Source organism: Siphateles boraxobius, unplaced genomic scaffold (genome assembly GCF_051911475.1).
Source record: "Siphateles boraxobius isolate OS27281-9 unplaced genomic scaffold, OSU_SipBor_1 27, whole genome shotgun sequence".
Lineage (NCBI taxonomy): Eukaryota > Metazoa > Chordata > Actinopteri > Cypriniformes > Leuciscidae > Siphateles > Siphateles boraxobius.
In genome coordinates, this window is record NW_027508887.1 from 20,001 (window position 1) to 42,500 (window position 22,500).

The window sequence follows — 22,500 nt, forward strand, 5'->3', positions numbered from 1 at the left end:
CTATCTCACTACGCTAACTCACTACGCTAACTCACTACGCTATCACACTACGCTATCACACTACGCTATCTCACTACGCTATCACACTACCCTATCTCACTACGCTAACTCACTACGCTATCACACTACGCTATCACACTACGCTATCACACTACGCTATCACACTACGCTATCTCACTACGCTATCACACTACGCTATCACACTACGCTATCTCACTACGCTATCTCACTACGCTAACTCACTACGCTATCACACTACGCTATCACACTACGCTAACTCACTACGCTATCACACTACGCTATCACACTACCCTATCTCACTACGCTAACTCACTACGCTATCACACTACGCTATCACACTACGCTATCACACTACGCTATCACACTACGCTATCTCACTACGCTATCACACTACGCTATCTCACTACGCTAACTCACTACACTATCACACTAGACTATCACACTACGCTATCACACTACGCTATCACACTACGCTATCACACTACGCTAACTGACTCGAGGCGCACAGAGAAGGAAATGAATAGTTGCAACAAAGTCGTTATTTTTGTTTGTTTTTGCGCACAAAAAGTATTCTCGTCGCTTGATAAACTTAAGATTGAGCCACTGTAGTCACTTGGACTATTTTAACAATGTCTTAAATAATTTTTCGGGGAACAAGTTTCAATCCCTTACAAGCCTATGGAGGAGTTTTCCAGCTCTCAGATTTAATCACAAATATCTTAATTCGTGTTGCGAAGATGAACGAAGGTCTTACGGGCAAAACAAAGGGAAGTTGGAGCGCTGCTGGTGTCCCTTGTATCCTCTGGTGCTCTTGGAAGGGTTAAATGTTCATAACAAATTGGAAAAGAATCCAAGTCCAGGCACTCAGTGGGTTACAAAAGTAAAAAAGCCTTTATTATTTAGTCGAGGGCTAAACCATTAAAAAACACCAACGCGTACCGGCCTTCATCAAGGTGTTGGTAACAAACAGACAAAATCAAGCAATGCTTATAGTTGCATTGGTGTCAGGTGTGCCAGTCTGGCGCTTGCAACACATCTTTGGCCACTAGAGGCAGTAGTTCAAGTACAAGCCAAAATAAGTGGAATAAATCTCCAAGTGGAAAAATTGGAGTGACACCACTACAAACATCTAGTGTACTCCACACAATATGTACCAAAAGCCAATAAATGTGAATTAGGCTAGTTACCCTTCATAATTCTAATTTCATAGTCAAGATGGTTCTGAAACAATATTGACAAAAAAAAAGGGCATTGCATTCAAAGACTAATCAAAACACTGACCATTGAAACACAACAATTACGGGGTCTTATAAGAGGGAGAGTAATTACTGACAGAATTTACATTTTTGGGTGAACTGTCCCTTTAAGTAGGACTACACTGCAGTGCATTCTGGGTAAAATAAGACAAATTTCAAAAGAAAAAAACATGGCGGATGGAGTAAGCACATTCAACCGCTCAGTGCCGTTTACCCCAGCGGAAAACACGTGTGTTGGAGGAGTATAACGGTTACAAGGACATTTTACTTGGGAAAGTTAGCGAAGAATGTAGTAACAAGAAGAAATGTTTAATTTGGAAAAAGAAACGACAGTTAACAGTGTCAATCCGAGCGTTGCGCGGAGCGTTAAAGACGTACAGAAAAGATACAAAAACATGGTACAAGATGACAAAAAATAAATATTTAAGAGGAAATATCCTGAAAACCCTTTCACTTCCGTCAGCAAACCACAAACTATGAGCATTTTCCCTTTTCTTTTGGCTGTTTGTTATGTAACTGATTGTTACTGCTGGTTGGCATGGTAACAGAGTCTTAGACCTGAGTTAGCCTGGGTTAAGGTGTCTAACTTTTTTAGTCTAAATTAAGTCAGTCTTTATTTTTGTGAAACAGTCTAGCTTGCATTAGACTAGTGTATGAGCAGACTTAGACTTGTCTAACACTATAGACCGGTCTAAAACAGCTTTGTGAAACCGGCTCCAGTGAAGCACGAGTTACGGCGTGCGGGAAACGGCCCGTTGGGAGAATATAAAATGCCAATATGAACGCTAAAGCGGACCAGGACTTGAAACATTTTTTATATTTTGTTGAACCAAGTGAACCGAACTACAAGTGTGAACACACGGCAGTATAAACACCTGTATAGCGTACGACCGCGCGAGGCCGCCCAGCTCTCCGCGCCGCATCATTCACTCTGAGACTGTACATTATTGTCTGGCTCTGTTTTATAACCGAAGGACTTTCTGCGGGTCTTCTCTTGTGCATCACAGACGTCTGAGACGATAGCTTTATAAGGACTCTGGATGTTTTGGGTTTTGTCAGACTGGATCTGATTCTGTCCCCTTCCCAGAGTCCCTGTCTCTCTATATGGCATGTTAACTCGATCTGTGTTGGCATGCAATCACACTTAATTCCCTCGTAGATCTGTCTCTCTCTATCTCTCTATCTCTGTCTCTCTCTATCTCTCTCTATCTCTCTCGCCCTCTCTCTCTCTCTCTCTCTATCTCTCTCTATCTCTCTCTCTATCTCTCTCGCCCTCTCTCTCTCTCTCTCTCTCGCCCTCTCTCTCTCTCTGTGTCTCTCTCTATATCTCTCTATCTCTCTCTGTCTCTCTCTATCTCTCTCTCTCTCTCTCTATCTCTCTCTCTCTGTCTCTCTCAATCTCTCTCTATCTCTTTCTATCTCTCTCTCTATCTCTCTCTCTCTCTGTCTCTCTCTATCTCTCTCTCTCTCTGTCTCTCTCAATCTCTCTCTATCTCTTTCTATCTCTCTCTCTATCTCTCTCTCTATCTCTCGCTCTATCTCTCTCTCTATCTCTCTCTCTCTCTGTCTCTCTCTATCTCTCTCTCTCTCTCTCTGTCTCTCTCAATCTCTCTCTATCTCTTTCTATCTCTCTCTCTCTCTATCTCTCTCGCCCTCTCTCTCTCTCTCGCCCTCTCTCTCCCTCTATATATATATATATATCTCGCCCTCTCTCTCTCTCTATCTCTCTCTCTCTCTATATATATATATATATATATATATATCTCTCGCCCTCTCTCTCTATCTCTCTCGCCCTCTCTCTATATCTCTCTCTCTCTCGCCCTCTCTCTCTATCTCTCTCTCTCTCTCTCTCTATATATATATATCTCGCCCTCTCTCTCTCTGTCTCTCTCTCTCTCTATATATATATATATATATATCTCGCCCTCACTCTCCCTATCTCTCTCTCCCTCACTCAATTTTTTTTTTTTTTTTTTCAAATTCAAATTCTCTCTCTCACTCTCTCTCACTGTCCCCCCCCCCCCCTTCTCTCTCTCTCTCTCTCTCTCTCTCTCTCTCACTCACTCTCTCTCACTTTCCCCCCCCCCTTCTCTCTCTCTCTCACTCCCTCTCTGTCTCTCTCTCTCTCTCCCTATCTCTCTCTCTCACTCTCTCTCACTGCCCCCCCCCCCCTTCTCTCTCTCTCTCTCTCTCTCTCGTGGATCGTGGGAGAGTCCTCTGATTGGCCGTAGTGTAGAATGCTGAGGAGAGAATGGCGGAAACGGCTTGTTATTTTGAGTTTGGGGAGCATGCAGTCTGTGTGGTCGTGTGGATGTTCTCTAATCTCACTATCTGTCTGTCTGTCTGATTATGGCACCAGTAATGGATTTGATCACCCCTGGTTGCGTTTGGGGGGTGGAGATGACACTGACGCTAATGCACTCACGATCCCCATTTCTGCTTGTGTCTCCCTCTTTGACAAACAAACAAATGAATCTTAATCATTAGAGAAATAACTCCTCTTTCACCATGATTGTGCATTGTTTGCCACTGAGGAAGATTCACAGTGCGTAACAGAATTACGGTTCTCCGAATGCGGTTTGTTTGACTGAACATCAGTGGCAGATTGCTTGTTAATGGATTTTAGGTTTGCTTTCCTTAAACGTTTTCATGTCCTTTTCCCTGCTAACTCACCCTCCACCTGCCTCCTCTTACTGGTGTTGATTTTAAACAACTGTGTGTTTCTGTGTTTGTAGAGCGGCTACACTGCGTACCGCTACACCCAGCCGACGGCCGTAGCGAGCCCGACAGCGGCGGCGGCAGCAGCGGCGGCCGCTTACAGCGACAGGTCAGACATTCACCACCCGATCGCTGGAGGACACTGATGAGCACACTTTATTATGAGCGGGGTTTGAAATTAACACCCGCAAAAACCAACAAATGCTGGAATAAATCAGCTGAGGCGCGTGACGCGGTCAAATCACGAGCCAATTTGACGTGTTACTTATGTTTACTCCCTTTGCTGGGGAAGTCCGTGTGAGACAAATCTGCAGATTTAGCTCAGATACTCATCAATAGTCATCAGGATATATTAAATACAGCATATAGTGCAGAATCTGCTCGTATCTGGCCTACTTAAACACACACGTCTAATAACAGCGCGCTTGTTCATTTGCATTGAAGCAATAGCGAAGATTAAAAAGCATTTGATTAACAGAAAAGACATTATTTACCAACATCCTATATTTTTTTATGTTCTTTGTACTGTATCGATCTGTTCATCTAAAATACATTTTTTGATGAAAGAGGAAGAGAGGAGATGCTGGATGACAGGATGTTGTTTGAATAAGAAATGGATGTACAAAATACTAATTTTATTTCATATATACAAGTTCTGACGTAGTTAATCTGATTTATTTATTTTTGGCTAGTAGAAATTCTGATTGGCCAGGAACTTAATAATTTAGAAACCAAATTGCCCGGTGAGTGAAAGTTAATTTCAAACCCTGATTATGAGCAAAATCAGACCATATCTTGAACATGAGTGTTAATATTTAACCCTTGTGATGTTTTGAAAATCCTTTACCTAATTTGTAGGCAACAAAACCTTTTAAACTGCATGTACAGATGCTGGTCTCTCTATCTTTTGTTGTTTGATTAGTGTTATTATAGAGACGGCACCAGGTTTATTAGGCTACTGTCACTTTAAGAGCTGCACTGATCCATTATACTGTCACACATGCGTTTCTTTCTCAGCTGTTTACATTCACTTAAAACATAACTGACTGTTAATAAGTACATTTTTTGTTTGTGTTTGTCTGTTCAAGTGCAAAAAGACGTGAAAGATTACTCCGTTTAGTATCGCGCACTATTCAGTATCAGAGCTTGAATGGTTTATTCATATTAAAATGAACACAAAGTCGAATTTTTAATTTCATTACAAGTGTCTGATTCCAGAATTGAAATTGATTCTCGATTCATAAAACCACAAGTGTAGCAAGGTCGAGAAAGCACAAAACTGATGATAATAGTTTTGGACAGTTGTTAACCCAGCAATAGCATTAGCATTTTCAGGAAAAAGAAACTCCTCTATGGTAAAATAATCAAATCATTAAAGGATTTAAAGTAATAAATGCAAAATGTTTTTCATCCTGTCACCTTTTATCAGTTATAAATCATGTTTACCATGATTCGCCAGTTATGAATCATATACATCAGTGGTTCTCGAAGTGTGGTACGCAGACTCCCTCTAGTGGTACGCAGAGGAATCACTGAATTTCGCATGTAGGATCAAAACCTTTTTTACAGTCTATGGATCGAACCGGTGTGATCAGCCTTGGCTGTCTGGTCCCGGAAGCGTACGGTCAGTGCATCATGTGATCAACTGCTAAATTCAAACGTGCTTTCGCGCGCTGAGCCAGAGACGGACGCGCTCGCGCTGTCATATATCACAACCATTCAGTGTTTTCAACCATATAATGTTCATTTAAGGTTTCAGAAATTTAAATACACAAGAACTATCAAAACAACACATTTAGAATTTGTACAATACACACAGAAGTCTGTGGAAGCGGCAATAATAATAATTTCCATTATAATTAGACGACATGTTTTATTCATGTCAGATACACACATTGTGTAAGTAACTTTCAAGTTTGCTCTATTCTACTACCAGTTCACCGCCCGCTTACTTTCATAAAGTTCGGGAGAAGTGGATGAATTCACGTGTTGTAAATCCAACCGTTGCACAAACTAACATGGTGGCGCCCGTACAGCTCAACTAACGCGGTCATTATAAAGGTGTTTAAACTACAAAACACTTCCACTTGACAATAGGAATATCAGATATTTCATGCCATAGCGAACACATTTCTGAATATTTTAAAGGTACATGTAAAAAGGTTAAATAATACACAGCCTGTGTTAACTTTTTTGTAATAAGTACAGTACTTTTTTTACTTAATTTTAGGTACAGTGCAGTTTTTATTTCACTTTTAGGTGCAATGCATTTGAATGTAACCATTAAGTTTTTTATTTACCTGTATGTAAGCAGCACAGTGCAGTGTTAATATTCAAAATGTGTTTTTACAATGTTTAAAGTTGCTGACAATAATAAATATTCTTATTAGAAATAAAACTGCCTCGTTTTTGAGCTGTGCATAACGGTAGCTGAATAGTTAGGCCTACGCTACTGTATTTTCATATTGATCATTATGGTGATAATGCCAAATATTTTCTGAGGTGGTACTTGGTGTAAAAAGTTTGAGAACCACTGATATACATGATTCAGCCAATATTTCCAATGTAAAATGGCAGATTTTGATCAAATAAATAGCTTTATCACTGGATATTACTGTTGGTTGTTTAAACTGGTGTAATTTTTTATTAATCACATGATTACCTCAGTGTCTATGGTGGTTATGGCCCTGATTATGAGATGTAATTGTTTTTTCTCTCTGTGTGTGTGTGTGTGCAGCTACGGGCGCGTGTACGCGGCGGATCCGTACGCGGCAGCATTAGCGACTCCGGCGGCGGCGGCGGCAGCGGCGTATGGAGTCGGAGCGATGGTGAGATATACGCTGCTTTATAAAACGGATAGTTCTAGTCCTTGATTCTGATTGGTTGAGCCGCGTTCGAAGCGGTTGTAAATGACCGCGCACATTCGTATTCCTGCGCAACCGCCGTTTCTGTTGCTTTGTTGCTGCACGTGTTGCTTGGCAACCTCTTTGGAACTACATTGCTTGGTGGAGGAATACATGTGTTTATAACGTCACATTTTTTGTTGTTGCTGATGTTTATTTTATGAATAAAATAAATATTAAAATTAATGTTGTTATGGAGTAACCGTTTCAGTTTCTCGCTCGCGGGTTTCTAACTTCACTCTGTCTTCCACAGGCCACTCTCTACAGAGGAGGATACAGCCGGTTTTCGCCATATTAAACTCCTTTAATACACTTCCAGATTTCCGGTCTCTCTGATACTTCACCAACAGCTGCTGACCTCGGAGCGAAAAACCTGATCACACTTTTGGACAAAAAAAAATCTAAAAAATCAAGCATAACGCGTCTGTTACGAACTTTGAAAAAGGAATGCAACTCTAAATCAGTTCAAAGAAGGTGGATTTTTTTTTTTTTTTTAAGGAAACCTGACATCATTGAACACTAAATTGTAACAGATCTCTGACTGAAACTGCTTGACTGAGAAGCTCAAATCATTTCTTCCTTCGGCTCGTCTTTCTGCACATATGCATGCAGTAACGGCTCTAGACTGCCTCTAGTGGCCATTGAACTACATGTGCACAGAGCGCCAGGACCGCAGTGAACAAGTCTATGTCACCCTTCACTGTTTCACACTACAATAATGATCAATATTCTTTAAGAAATCTAGACATTCATCCGGACGGCTCTCGTCTCGGTTTTAAGGATCATCTTGAAATACGTGGATCCCATCAGCTCTGTACGGGAGGACGATGCTATTATCCCAAATACAGCAACATGATGAGAGACTACATCATGCTTTTCCTTTCTTTGGAAAGATCATGGATGAAAGGAAACTCCGATCGCTGTTACTAATCAGTGAAGTGTGACGCGCAGGAACGGGACGATGTGTCATAATAATCCGTCTGGCTGAAAGCTTTGTGTTGTTTAAACAGTACCTCCGTTCAGACCATTTTCAAGAGGCGTACCTTTAAAATTAAATAGTCATTATATGCAAGTAAACTAGAATAGACACAAAATTTTACCAAACATTATTATTATTATTATTATTATTAATTATTATTATCGTCATTAGTTTCTCATGGTTGTGTGTTGGCTTTGATGAAGAGCAGGACATCCTCTGAATCCACATTAGTACACAAAAGACGGCATAATGACTATAGCAAGTATTTAAATATGCTATGAAATACTTTTCTTTCTTTTTTTTCCTCTCCTTCAGATTTTGGGATTGAAAAGCCCTTCATGTGGAATATCGACAAGCTCTTTTATTAGCATAGTTTTGTAAAATATGCAAGTTTCAGCCCAACTTTCTGAGAAGCGGATTAAAAAAATGTCGTTTTTTTAAGGAAAAATTAATAGTATTTTTTTTTTTCGTCTTGCCGTGCGTGTCCTCTTTCCCTTTAGTATATTGGTATTTTGCTTTCTTTGAATTTTGGTTCCAAAGAAGAGTCAAGCACATTTTTGATTTGTGTGTGTAAACATATTTGTAATTCTACTGTTTGGTTTCTTTTTTCTTTTTTTATCAATAGGTTTTTGGTATCGTTTGAAGTGGCTCGTTAATTATTTCAAAAAGGCTGGAGATGGACTTGCAGAATCCTCTTATTGCAATCCAAGACCACAGCGGTTTCTTTATCTGTGAAAACACATGCATTTCTTTGTTTTGTTTGCAGGACATGCGTTTCAGTAGATTCTAGCTGCATGTAATTGTAATCGGGTCCAGGACTGAAAACGTTTTGCCATTTTAAAGTTTGGGAGTTGATTTGACTTCGGCTGTTTTGTGTGTGTGTGTGTGTGTGTGTGTGTGTGTGTGTGTGTGTGTGTGTGTGTGTGTGTGTGTGTGTGTGTGTGTGTGTGTGTGTGTGTGTGTGTGTGTGTGTGTGTGTGTGTGTGTGTGTGTGTGTGTGTGTGTGTGTGTGTGAGGGGTTTGAGTTTCATTGACACCAAGAGAATGAAAAACTGACCACAGTCTGAACACTAAACCAGACTCTTTTTTTTATTTTATTTTTTTATGTTTAAATGGTACTTGCAGTCTATGCATACACTTTACACAGTATTATAAGAGATTAAAATATCTCAGTACCTACATTCTGATCTTCTGGCTTTTAAAGATGCTATTGGAAAAGATGCGGTGGATTTGCTTGTTTCTCTTTCTCTCTCTCTTGTACGTTTCTCCCGTAGCGCCGAGAGCTCGGAGATCTTTGATACGAGGAGACCGAATTCTTGCATGACGTTTGTCTTCTGATGATGGAGTGAGAAGTTTGAAATCCCCTCCATTCGTGCAGTAAAGGATTAAAGATGGCGTCTCTTTTATTCTCCATTCTCGCACCTTATGAATATGATACCTGTCCCACATACTCTCCTTTGGTTTACAGTGTAACCGTGTTTTTGAGTTGAACTATTTCTCTCTCTCTCTACATATTCTGATTCCATTTGTGATGTAATTTGTATCTGAATGTCCATATAAACTGTTTTTTTTAAACAATCACTCCATGGTCCTTTGATTTCAGTTGTGTATTAAAATTGTAGTTGGCGTTAGGAGGGGATATTAAATATTATAATACAGGTGAATATTGTGAGAGGTTACTACTTATACTCTTGATGTAAAAGCACTCGGGAATGAAAGTGGCAGCAGAAAGACTAATTGTGAGATTGTAAATAATCGACCCTTTTCAGAAGTAATCATAGGGTGAACTTCTATAGCGGTGAATGAGAGAATTCATTAAACGTATAGATTTGCTCAAATAGCAAAAGAAGAAATCCACAAGAGCGTTTTCACAACTTTCAAATAGAGAGAGATTGATAATGGCGTTCAGAAGAGAGAAAGAAGTCAGTCTGTTTTGGAAACACCCTCACAGCAGCGTAACTACTGTAGTTTCTTGTTTTTGATGCAGAAGTAATAAAATAAAAACTATAGTGTTATTTATATATAGTATAAGGGTGTAGGTTTGATTTTGAGATTGGTGGGAAAATAAAAACATTTGTGAAAGACCTTTGCATAATCTCAGATCAATGAGGCCTGATCAATCAGATCCAAAAAGAAATACGAAACCTATGCTATGATTGAATCTAATATTTGGCAATAACAGCATAACTAAAGATCTTTTTTGTGAGTAGTTCATTTTGACTCGACTCATAACGAGGTGGAAAAATCCTCAAAAACTACAAAAATCATTTAAAAAAAATGTTTTGAGGAAGTTATTATACTCTCTGTGAGCAGATTCAGTAAGCTTGAGTCCAATGCAATAACATTAACTAGTATTTTTGTGGAAAAGTAAATCAGAATCACCGGCTCCCAGAATGAGGAACATTCAGATCCTCTCCCTGAAATAAACACACATCGCTTAAAAAGAACAGAGCTTGTTGTTCAATTTATCTTCTCAGGTAATGACAGTGATGTTAGATGAGGCCAAAAATACAACAGCAGTGATTACATTAATATATTTTAATAGTTTGATCAAAATTGGTGCGAGGGACAATTCAGTAGTGGCTGGATATTGGTAGGGATGTGATGTATCAAATTTTCATACCATGATAATTGCTGAAGCTTTTATCACTATCATATTAAGTCACAAAAAAGGTGTTTTTAAATGAACATTTAAATACAATAAAACTATACGCGAAAAAGGATAAGGTAAACAAATATTTCACAGATTAAACTGCAAAAGAACAATAGGAAACACTTTACAATAAGGTCTCATTAACTAACAATGAGAAATAGTTATATTTGTTACAGAAGTTACGAGGCCCCTGTTGTATTGTTAGTGTTATTATTCTTCCGCTCTTGAGTTTATGTCAGCACATAGAACCGCTAGCGGGAAAGTTACGATATTCGGCACACAGATAGAGGACAGTCTGAACATTAACCACAGCCATTTTGGAGTCTTTAACTCAATCCATCCAGCGTAATACATTTTGAACAATAAGGGCTAGAAACCAAATGATTTTCCATCTGATTCTTTAGCTCATGACGATTCGATCTTATAACGTAATTTTCCATCATGAAAATATTTCTGCCATTTTAATTTTCTGGAGAATGTTTTTTTTTTTTAACTCGTCCTAGACGGTTAGTCCGATTTTCACCAACATTGGCTTAGGTCGTCTTGAGACCATGCTGGCAAAAAGTTATTAAAAGATTTTTGACAAACTTTTTCGCTAACGAAAAACGCGTGAACTAGTTTGACGAAGATGCAATCGGGGCATTCATACCGCGGAGCGGTGCACGAGCTCTGATGACGACACACACAACTGATCCCCGATTGGCCGGATTCATCGCATGACAACAATCACGGTTGTTTTCATGTTTATTCCGACACCTTCAGTTCCACTAATGCTCACAAATCAGCATTTTTATAACAGTAAAATCTCTTTACATGTAAGTTAGTCGCGATATGCTGTATTAACCAGTAAATAAAAAGTATTGAATGGAAACGTGTCTGAAACGTCTATGTATTTGACAAATATTGCGAGATTGGTCTAACTGCAGAACCATACGTCATAGCAGTGTGAGGACAGTCTGATGCCGGAAGTGGGCGCGGCAAGGCATTGCGCTACTTTCGTGTTTTGGAACGTTTTAAAGTTTAAAACAACGTTATTATAAAGACTTTTTTAAAAACGATTTAATTTAAAAGATTGTATATATATATATATCAAATAGTATAACAGATAAAAATTATGTTCTGTCCTATTAACAAAAGACAATATAGCCTACTAGTACTATTAACAAATGTTAATCGGTTTTTAAAAGTTAAAATGATACTTTACCCGTTTGCTTTGTTGAGTCAAATGACAATGTAAATTGAACAAAGCTTAAAACAAAAATAAAATAATACAATGAAAACAAAGCTTGAGCGTTTGAACATTTGATTTTAATTGAAAATAATTTTTAATACTCAACCAACATTTTTTTCCATAGACCATACACAACAATTATATGATGAAATGTGAAATATGACGGGAAATAGGAAACACTTAGTTCCTGTGCTTCAGAGTGTAACTCCAACCCTACCCAAACTTATCCCTGTTCTGTGTTTAAATGTTTAATTGGATGCCTTCATAGATATGAAATATTATTATAACAAAATACAAATATATATATTGTGTTTTACTATCTTAAGTTTCAGTGTGGATTGTTTGTGCAACCTTTAGACGTTAATGAAGCTAAATTATTTTTCTATGGCTAAATCATGCAGAAAACCATCTAATTCCAAAGGGACTAGGCCTACCTTGAAATGCAATGTAAGTCACTTTGGATAAAAGCGTCTGCCAAATGCATTAATGTAAAGTAGTATCTATTGCCACTGTATATTAAAAAATAACTCCAGATGTTCATACCTCCATGAACAACAGCCTTTTTAAAGTGGATTTTAATGTGATTATTCAATTTGTCCCGTCTCGTCGGTTTAAAAATACTGCTATCACAATAAAGGGCAGTGAGTATTTCTGCAGCATGTTGTGCATTGCTCCAAAGTTGGTAGTGCTGAACCTCTCTGAATCATTATGTACTTCTATAGGTGAAATAAAATACAATTAATGCAATTCTCATGGTCAGAAAATTTAACAAATGCTGTAAAATACAACGCCAACAACAAATTAATTCACAAATCATGAATATGTAACCTAACAAAGTGATACAATCCAACTGTAAAATAACAATACGTGATCAAGTGCCTTCGTCACAATTCTCACTTAGTCAAATTTATTATAGCACTTTTTACAATACAGACTGTTTCAAAGCAGCTTCACAGGGATAATAGGAAAATAGTGCAACAAAGTTTGTCTGTGCAGATCTAGAACAAAATAGTGTCATAATACAGCTTAAGTAAGTTCAGTGTTGATTCATTTATGTTGTAAAAAAGTTATTAATTCAGTTAATTAATCTATATAGCCATTCTGGAGAAAACAGTGATGTCATCGTCCAGCTCAGTTCAGTTCTCATGTAATGGTGTCAATGACAGATTTAACTTAGTTAAGTTTTATTTGGGTCAACTTCAAAAGAAAAGGGAAAAGAGAAAAACTATTTACAAACAAACATGTAAAAAAGATCAATGGTATTGTTGAATATTAACTTACAAAATACTTAGAGCCGTTTTGTATAAGCGTATAACGTTAAGTATGTTGCATCCATCAAAGATAGAACCGTTTTTTGCTCCGCCACATAATTAAACATGAACTCCGCCCACTTCCGGCATCAGACTGTTAGGCTCGCGCTGTCGTCCTCACACTGGTTCTGCGCTTCTGCAGTCGGTTACTATTGAATATTGCAGCTCCTTCACACGCAACTCTCGCCGATCGGTTACATCAGAGAATGTCTAATAAGGGGAGAATTGGCACTGTCTGGTTACTTCCGGTTTCTGGACTGGCTGCAGTAACACGTATCTGTCCATGCGGGGGCGCTCGCAGGCGAGTGCAGAATGAATGGGAGTCTATGGGGTTTCACCCCCAGAAATCCACTTTTCTCAGGATGTAATTTTTTGTCAAGTAATTTGAAGGTTGCATTCAAAGGGGGGGGGGGGGGGGGGGGCTAAGATAATACACTCAGCTGAAAATTGCATCTTTAAGTTCTCTTATCTGTTCTAAAAATCCGTTCAAAAATGTGATGACGTCACATAATAGCAGAATGCTAGCGTGTTCCGGCCAACAACGACCTAACCTGTAAGAAATCGAAAGGGCATAAGTACTCGTTCATTCGACTTTTGGTCTATAATCTATATTGAACTTGCGGAATCAACAATAAAGTCTACGTTGATTCAACGACAAGCAGGAGAAAGGGATACATTTAGCCGTCTAGCTCCACAGAGTTGTAATGGAACTGCAACCAAGATGATATACAACGGGGCTAATAGGAAGTGCCGAGACTCTCCATAGACGGACTCTGGTTACATCCAGCCGCAGCCGATTTCCAACACACCTTTCCACAACGCTTTAGCGACACACAGCGTTTCGGCACAGCGCCACCTACTGGCCTGGAGATATGATAAATGTCTATTTGCTTATAACTTCTGAACGGGTTATTATTACAAAAATCATAATCTCGTTAGTTTTGGGGCGACATACTGAGTCGAGTGATATCTAATTATTAATTTCCCATTCCCTTTAAAAGCCAGTTCGCTATTTACATGCGGAATTTAATTTGCAAGCGGAAAAACTGAACGCTTTAGCGAGGAAACTGATCTGCTCGTGCGCGAGGTTAAAGCTGTGTGTGTGTGTGTGTGTGTGTGTGTGTGTGTGTGTGTGTGAGAGAGAGAGAGAGAGAGAGAGAGGGGTTTAAGCGCAAGCAGAACATCTACGGGACAAGCCGGATTCCACCATATCTTTATGTACAAAATATTAATATTTTACATTGTAATCCCTTTATTTTTAATACTTGGCATGTTTGTGTGCATCGGTACTTGCGTATGTATGATAGAGCCCGATAACAAGTCAGTCTGGACCAATTACTCAGTAGAGACCCCCGAGACCAGCAAATAGAATTATTTTTAATTTATACTATTTTAATATAGGCCTAATATATACTATGTTAATACCCTGGAATTTCTCAGATTGTATTTCGTTGCCGATGACTATTATGACAAATAGATATAAAATCAATATTTTTAAAAAAGAGAGACTTTTTTTGAAAAATGAAATTATTGAACTTGTTTCCAAATGGACCCAGTTTAAAGATTCTCTATCAGTTGTGAAAGAGAAAAGACTAATCACACAAATTTGGGAAAAAAGCATGTTTTATTGTGTTCTACTGCCAAATCGAGGATTTTAATGATCGAATGAGTTGATTCTGACACAGACACAATCTCCATGTACAGTTCAAAGTCGGTTTGTACTTGGTTCATGTGTGATGTTGCGTCTCTGAGATGGATTCCTCCTGCTGAGAGTTTCAGAGACGCAGTGCTGGAAGAGTCACTGTGCCATTTGTCATTTTTTCCACAAAAAAAAAAAAAAATGTGTTTCCTCTATATTACACACACCAAGACTACAGATGCGTTCAGCCCGACACACAGGTTTGGTGAGTGTGATATTACGTGATCAGGAGGAAAGATCTACAAAATGCCATATTTGGCCAGATCGCTGAGCTCCATGTCTCCAAAAGCTTCCCAGGGGCAAACCACAGTGATGTCTGTAGAAAACCCAGAGAAAGAAGGAGGTCAGCTTCATCTCTGCATGTCAATCAAAACACTGAAACGATATTTAGGTGACGAAGGCGACTGAAACGCCAGGCTTTACCTGTGCCGAGACCCTCCATCCCAGGGATGTCGTCTCCGAAGCCTTTCTGGCCCGGTTTAGGAGCCTTGCTCTTGAAGGTGCGAGTGGTCCTCTGCTTGAACTTCGGTGGCCCTCTCTTCTCGACGGGTGCTGGCGCGTCCATCGCTCTCACTTACTGAAATATAAACAGCTTCACTTTAAAAGTGTCTCTATCGTCCCCTTTACTGATGTCCTCAACAGGTTAGCTGTTAATCTACTCATTTTGGGTTTGGGTTAATCCTAATCTGCTGGTTACACAATGAGTTGGTTAATTTACCAACATCTGTTGCTCTTTACATAATCTTGCTAATCTCGTAGAGGAGATGCCCGGTGCGCTAAATCACATTTATCCTTGCCTACTTCTAGAATCCTGGGAGAAAAGCTTCTGTTTTTAGAAATAAATTAAATTGGCTTTCGCTGTTTGTCTACTGTATATTTCAGCTTCATCTAAAGAAACGTAGAGTAAGATCGAGTCTTTCAGGCTGTAATCTATGAAAGATTGTTTCCGCCATGGAATAAAAATAAAAAATGGTACAGAAATGGAAAGAGTATATATTTATACTTTTTTTTCTCTTTTTTTTTTTTTACTTAATTGGAATGGTACGAAACTTGGTTATGGTTTTGGCACTTGCTGTGTGAACACAAAAAATCATGGACATTATTCAAAAAGGTTAAAAAATAGTGACACTTGTATTGTTCACCAATTTCATCTAGTGGAAGATATCAACCTCACATTTGAACACAGCTTGTTTAGATTTATGGCTTTGATTTTCTCGCCGTTTTAGAGCAAAATGTGTTTTGGAAAATCTATTTTTCATATAAAAAAAGAATAACCTCGAATAATTTTATAACATTTTCCAAATCACATTTTTAAAACGTTTTTCACCTCAGCAATAATCTGCCAATAAATATAATTTAGTTATAAATAAATAAAACATTATTGAACTAAAATAGAACAATCATTTCATTTTTGACCAAGGGATGATGTTCAACTGAATATCCAGATTGTAATTTTAACTCGCATTCTGCTTTTCCTTTTCATTGATTTCCTCTCCGTCACTAAATCTGTCTGTTCTTTATCAGTCCCTGAAAGTCTTTCTCTCTTTTTGTTATTATGTTCAGTCTGTTTTGTGGTTTTCTCCTCCTCCAGAACTCCTGCTGTCAGTAAATGGTGTTGTAAATGAAATGCCGTATACTTGAGCTGACTGTTCCTCAGTGTGTGTGCTGTAAGTGTGTGTGAGTCTCTTACCGTGTGCTGGAGTTTCTGGCTCTTCTGCTGCTTCTCTTCTGCGATGTCTCGCTTCAGCTCGTGTCAGTGTTTCTGCGGGACTCTTTATAGCGCTCCGCTAATCTTCTGATCCTCAAACGCCTTCAACAGAAGCAGAGAGAGGGATCAGGAGATTGACACATGGAGTATTTTAAGGACAGCTGAGGACACGCGTGTGGTAACAGTCATAGTTTATTCACAACATCTGCAGTTTGTCTGACAGACACAGACATGAACACCAGATATGATGAATGTGTGTTCAAACACCTTTATGGCCATTAGTTGATTAATATGTAACACTTTCTCTATCCTCAGTTCTAGTCTAATTTTCATATTATCAACACATCCCAGCTAACAAAATATATTAGAAGAACGTTGTGCTAACGTTCCTATTAGGTTACGCAAACATTTCCTGAATTTTCTCTGAAAATGTTTCACAAACTTTAAGGGAACATTCAATTATCATTTTTTCAAACATTATGTTACTTTTGAATGTTCTCTTAACAACTTTTGTGCTAATGTTTTGAGAACATTATTAAAGACCATGCAGATAACTTTGAACACAATCCATTAATGCTACCGATAAAGTTTGTTCATAACTTTGAGAGAACTGCATCGTTCATTTTTATTTTCCATATTAAATACTTCATAACCAATTAAATGAATTGTAAGCTAATTGTATCTAAATCTAAAAATAAATCAGTATTATGTTTTATTTTGATGCTGTGCCTATTCAACTTCATGAATGATTAAATAGCATCAAATGCTTCTTGTCAACCAACTCAAACGTCGACTGGTGAGTTGATGTTGATTCATGTTTGTGATCTCAGGTCAAGCTCTTTAAATCTTCTCGAAGCTGCGACTGCTGATGTGTAAAGATGATTCAGCGAGAAACACACTCCTGATTTACCCTGATCCTAAACATACGGTTATATCTGACCTTTACTAATTAAAGATTAAGCCGCTCTAATCCACAATCCCCATTGGCTGTACTGGTTATTACATAATCTGCTCATTAACATATACTGTAATATGCTCATGTGTGTTTGTTTATTCTGTGACAGGTATTCAAACACATCTATATCTGATGAGGAGGAGTTTATATACAGCTTGTAATCATGAGTTTGTTGCATTCAAGTGATTTGTTTTTGGCAAAAATATGAATAATGGAGGACACCATGTTCATTCCTGCCTTTTTTTGGGGGAAATCTTAGTAAAGCCAAAAGGTTTTGAAGTAATGAGTCAATATCCAACACATTTTATATAAAAATTAGCGTCCTAATCATTGGCAACCATACAAACATTCACCGTGTCTTCTGATTCTGGAGTTTTAGTCAAATAAATTGTGTTTTCACTGTGTAAAATACATGCAATATGCATCAAATGGTTATTTATAATACTCAGGTATTAAAGGGTTAGTTCACCCAAAAATGAAAATGATGTCATTAATGACTCACCCTCATGTCGCTCCAAGCCCGTAAGACCTCCGTTCATCTTCAGAACACAGTTTAAGATATTTTAGATTCAGTCCGAGAGCTTTCTGTCCCTCCATTGAAAATCTATGTACGGTATACTGTCCTTGTCCAGAAAGGCAATAAAGACATCATCAAAGTAGTCCATGTGACATCAGTGGGTTAGTTAGAATGTTTTGAAGCATCGAAAATACATTTTGTTCCAAAAATAACAAAAACTACGACTTTATTCAGCATTGTATTCTCTTCCGGTTCTGTTGGGGATCCGCGTTCACGGGTCCGCAGTGACGCTGCTGACGTAAGACGAGCTGACGTGTATCTGGTGCGTCCGTGTATTCGGGTTCAAATAAATATGGCTGGGCAAAAAAATGCAAGTCTTCCTCTGTGTGGAAATCCTTAGACATGTTTGCAAAGATTGTTTTGTTTCCAGCGTGCGTCTCCTCAGACTGTAAACGAAGCTCGGGCGCACCAGACACACGTCAGCTCGTCTTACGTCAGCGGACTCATGAACGCGGATCCCCAACAGAACCGGAAGACAATACAATGCTGAATAAAGTCATCGTTTTTGTTATTTTTGGAACAAAATGTATTTTCGATGCTTCAAAACATTCTAACTAACCCACTGAGGTCACGTGGACTACTTTGATGATGTCTTTATTTCCTTTCTGGACAAGGACAGTATACCGTACATAGATTTTCAATGGAGGGACAGAAAGCTCTCGGACTGAATCTAAAATATCTTAAACTGTGTTCTGAAGATGAACGGAGGTCTTACGGGCTTGGAACGACATGAGGGTGAGTCATTAATGACATCATTTTCATTTTTGGGTGAACTAACCCTTTAAAATGAGAGTTTCATAAATTTGAATTGAAAGGCAATATTCATGCACTTGACTTTCATGAGCATCTTCTGAAGCTTTGTGGCAAATCTAGAAATGCACATCGCTGTCATTACCAGAAACACACACTCTTCTGCACATCTCTGCCGTGACCTCTGACCTTTCCTATAGGTTAAATGTTGCATAACTCGTGACTGTAAGAAAACAGTTTGTTTTAAACTCTTAGCTGAGCATTAGCTCTATTTTAAATCCTGACCCATAGATCCGGTATTGAGAAGAAACAGCAGCTCTTAATCTATCCTGATGTGAACCGGTTTAACTGGATCAGGGAGTGCTGAAACACACCGCTTTAACCAATCACACACGAGCACATGCAGTCACAGCACAACAACGAGGAAAACAACAACAAAACGTTTAGCTAATGTTCCCATTAAGTTAGGCTATGAAAACTTTATTTCTGAATGTTCTCTGAACGTTCAAAACGTCCATTTAAAAATTTTTTTAAAAAAAAAGATTCTTGTTTATGTGAACATTGAGGGAACATTCAATTTCATCATTCTTCAAACATTATGGAACGTCACTTTTGAATGTTCTCTGAACGTTCTGAAACAAGTAGTGTAACATAAACATCCAATTAAAACGTTTCAGAAAAAAGAAGCAGTGTATAAGTGACATTTTTGTGCTAATGTTTTGAGAACATTATTTTAACCTTGAATGAACGTTCTATTAACGTTACTGGAAGTATGTTTGTTCATAACCTTGCCAGAATCTTTTTATTTGCTGGAAATAGTATTATTTCACATCTTGAATCAACTGTAAATAGTTGAAACACATCCGTATGTTCTTCTGCTGGACCCACAAAGATTGAACGAAACACACACACTGTTTGTTGGGGTTTTACAGCTGGTATACTGTTTTACGTATCTTCTTTATATCTGTTTAATATTGTGAAATAATTAGGGCTGGGAAAAGATTAATCGCATCCAAAATAAAAGTTTGTGTTTACATAATGTGTGTGCACTGTGTATAATCATTTTGTATATATAAATACACACACATGCATGTATACATATAAGAATTTTTTTTATTTATATATAAAATATTTATGTTTATATATAATATAAATTATAAATAAATATATACAGTATATACATGAAAATATTTCTTAAATATATACATGCATGTGTGTGTATTTATATATATACAAAATAATTATACACAGTGCACACACATATATTATGTAAACACAAACTTTTATTTTGGATGCGACTAATCACGATTAATCTTTTCTCAGCCCTAGAAATAATATCATTTTGAAGTAAAATTTTCAAATTAAATGAGGGGCTTCGTTCATCTTCGGAACACGAATTAAGATATTTGTGATTAAATCTGAGAGCTGGATCACTCCTCCATAGGCTTGTAAGGGATTGAAACTTGTTCCCTGAAAAGTTATTAAAGACATCGTTAAAATAGTCCAAGTGACTACAGTGTCTCAATCTTAAGTTTATCAAGCGACGAGAATACTTTTTGTGCGCAAAAACAAACAAAAATAACGACTTTATTTCAACTATTCATTTCCTTCTCTGTGGGCCTCGAGTCAGTTAGCGTAGTGTGATAGCGTAGTGTGTTAGCGTAGTGTGATAGCATAGTGTGATAGCGTAGTGTGATAGCGTAGTGAGTTAGCGTAGTGTGATAGCGTAGTGTGATAGCGTAGTGTGATGGCGTAGTGTGATAGCGTAGTGTGTTAGCGTAGTGTGATAGCGTAGTGTGTTAGCGTAGTGCGATAGCATAGTGTGATAGCGTAGTGTGATAGCGTAGTGTGATAGCGTAGTGAGTTAGCGTAGTGTGATAGCGTAGTGTGATGGCGTAGTGTGATGGCGTAGTGTGATAGCGTAGTGAATTAGCGTAGTGTGATAGCGTAGTGTGATAGCGTAGTGTGATAGCGTAGTGAGTTAGTGTAGTGAATTAGCGTAGTGTGATAGCGTAGTGTGATAGCGTAGTGTGATAGCGTAGTGTGATAGCGTAGTGTGATAGCGTAGTGTGATAAGCGTAGTGTGATAGCGTAGTGAGATAACGTAGTGTGATAACGTAGTGTGATAGCGTAGTGTGATAGCGTAGTGAGATAGCGTAGTGTGATAGCGTAGTGTGATAAGCGTAGTGTGATAGCGTAGTGAGATAACGTAGTGTGATAACGTAGTGTGATAGCGTAGTGTGATAGCGTAGTGAGATAGCGTAGTGTGATAGCGTAGTGTGATAGCGTAGTGTGATAAGCGTAGTGTGATAGCGTAGTGAGATAACGTAGTGTGATAACGTAGTGTGATAGCGTAGTGTGACAACGTAGTGTGATAGCGTAGTGAGTTAGCGTAGTGTGATAGCGTAGTGTGATACCGTAGTGAGTTAGCGTAGTGTGATAGCGTAGTGTGATAGCGTAGTGTGATAACGTAGTGTGATAGCGTAGTGTGATAGTGTAGTAAGTTAGCGTAGTGTGATAGCGTAGTGTGATAGCGTAGTGAGTTAGCGTAGTGTGATAACGTAGTGAGATACCGTAGTGTGATAGCGTAGTGTGATAGTGTAGTAAGTTAGCGTAGTGTGATAGCGTAGTGAGTTAGCGTAGTGTGATAGCGTAGTGTGATAGCGTAGTGAGTTAACGTAGTGAGTTAGCGTAGTGTGATAGCGTAGTGTGATAGCGTAGTGAGTTAGCGTAGTGTGATAGCGTAGAGCTACGTCACATGTAGGCTCACTATTGGCCGACGCTGGTCATGTGTGTGATGCGTGTGACGTACAACAACAGAAGCGCTGCGCTGTTACACTAGTGAACTCACTCGAGGCCCACAGAGAAGGAAATGAATAGTTGAAATAAAGTTATTTTTGTGTTTTTTTGCGCACAAAAAGTATTCTCGTCACTTGATAAACTTAATATTGAGACAGAACTATCCCTTTAAATTAGAATTAAAAATAGAATTTTCTTACAAACAGTATGGACCATTTATATTTCTTAATATGACAAATGTGAAGCAGAGATCTTCTGATGTCTGTTTTGTTCCTTGAGTTTCAATGAAAATCTTTTACTCTTTACCACTGATTGTATTTTACAGTATTGTGTTTCAGCATGAGGTTCATTTCCAAAATGAGTTTCCTTCTGGAAAACCAACACGTGTGTGTTCAGTGACACGTAATCTAAAGCGTCTGACGGCCCGTGAGCCGCACACCTGTGCGTTTCACACACCTCAGCCAATCAGCATCAGCCCTGAGGCGGTCATGTGACCAGCGTTCGGACACACACACACCGGTGGGCTTCTTCTCTCTTTCTTTCTTCACACAGTTAGTCCAGATTTAGTGCAGTCATGATGTTTCTCATTGTGTTTTCTGTATTGTCTGTGTGTGTGACTGCAGGAGATCTAGGTAAGCTGTCAGAACACTTCATATATCCTTAAATATCAAAATGAGAAATGTCTTCAAATATCTTGCAGAAATTATATGCTTTAAATAAGACTCAAAATAACTTGAATAACTAAATTAAATATTGTTTACAAATGTTTTTTAGATGCCTAAAGAATTTTATGAACAAACATTCTTAACGCTAATAGAACGTTCATTAAAAGTTATGTTTTACAATGCTCTCAAAACATTTGCACAAAAACATTTGTTTCTACAACTTTTGTTTCTAAAACTTTGTAGTTCGATGCTTGTCTAACATTTTTTAAATGTAAC

At 38.3% G+C, this 22,500-nt stretch overlaps 3 protein-coding genes and 1 long non-coding RNA gene across 6 annotated transcripts in view; 3 read left to right on the forward strand and 1 right to left on the reverse strand.

The window, feature by feature from the left end:
- rbfox2 (RNA binding fox-1 homolog 2) overlaps positions 1-7,342 on the forward strand; it is a 26,325-nt gene extending 18,983 nt beyond the window's left edge. For all 3 annotated transcript variants that reach the window (XR_013207405.1, XM_077245551.1, XM_077245550.1), the window contains 3 exons: positions 4,013-4,104; positions 6,733-6,823; positions 7,152-7,342. Coding sequence is in view for 2 of the 3 variants with exons in the window: in XM_077245551.1 (XP_077101666.1) it covers positions 4,013-4,104; positions 6,733-6,823; positions 7,152-7,196 (228 nt within the window). In the remaining variant the exon portion in view is untranslated. The remainder of the gene's footprint in view (positions 1-4,012; positions 4,105-6,732; positions 6,824-7,151) is intronic.
- A 1,134-nt stretch (positions 7,343-8,476) lies between these two features.
- LOC143752890 (uncharacterized) lies at positions 8,477-9,458 on the forward strand. The gene is made up of 2 exons (XR_013207406.1): positions 8,477-8,760; positions 8,894-9,458. It is a non-coding gene; the product is annotated as an uncharacterized LOC143752890 (long non-coding RNA).
- Positions 9,459-14,700: 5,242 nt separating this feature from the next.
- LOC143752920 (retinal cone rhodopsin-sensitive cGMP 3',5'-cyclic phosphodiesterase subunit gamma) lies at positions 14,701-16,596 on the reverse strand. Its single transcript, XM_077245614.1, has 3 exons — positions 16,461-16,596; positions 15,194-15,347; positions 14,701-15,086 (listed from the first exon to the last, which is right to left on the reverse strand). Exons 2-3 carry the CDS (start codon positions 15,333-15,335, stop codon positions 15,010-15,012), a joined length of 219 nt encoding a protein of 72 aa, XP_077101729.1. The 5' UTR covers positions 15,336-15,347; positions 16,461-16,596; the 3' UTR covers positions 14,701-15,009.
- A 5,509-nt stretch (positions 16,597-22,105) lies between these two features.
- erp27 (endoplasmic reticulum protein 27) overlaps positions 22,106-22,500 on the forward strand; it is a 5,753-nt gene continuing 5,358 nt past the window's right edge. The window contains exon 1 of the mRNA XM_077245615.1: positions 22,106-22,191. Coding sequence (XP_077101730.1) covers positions 22,134-22,191 — 58 coding nt within the window. The 5' untranslated portion in view covers positions 22,106-22,133. The remainder of the gene's footprint in view (positions 22,192-22,500) is intronic.

Bases quoted from the DNA above. Each gene is read 5' to 3' on its own strand.
- LOC143752920 (XM_077245614.1), bottom strand. From the start codon at position 15,335: ATGGACGCGCCAGCACCCGTCGAGAAGAGAGGGCCACCGAAGTTCAAG. The intron at 15,087-15,193 runs GTAAAGCCTGGC...GGTTTTCTACAG, and splicing joins GATGGAGGGTCTCGGCACAG to ACATCACTGTGGTTTGCCCC.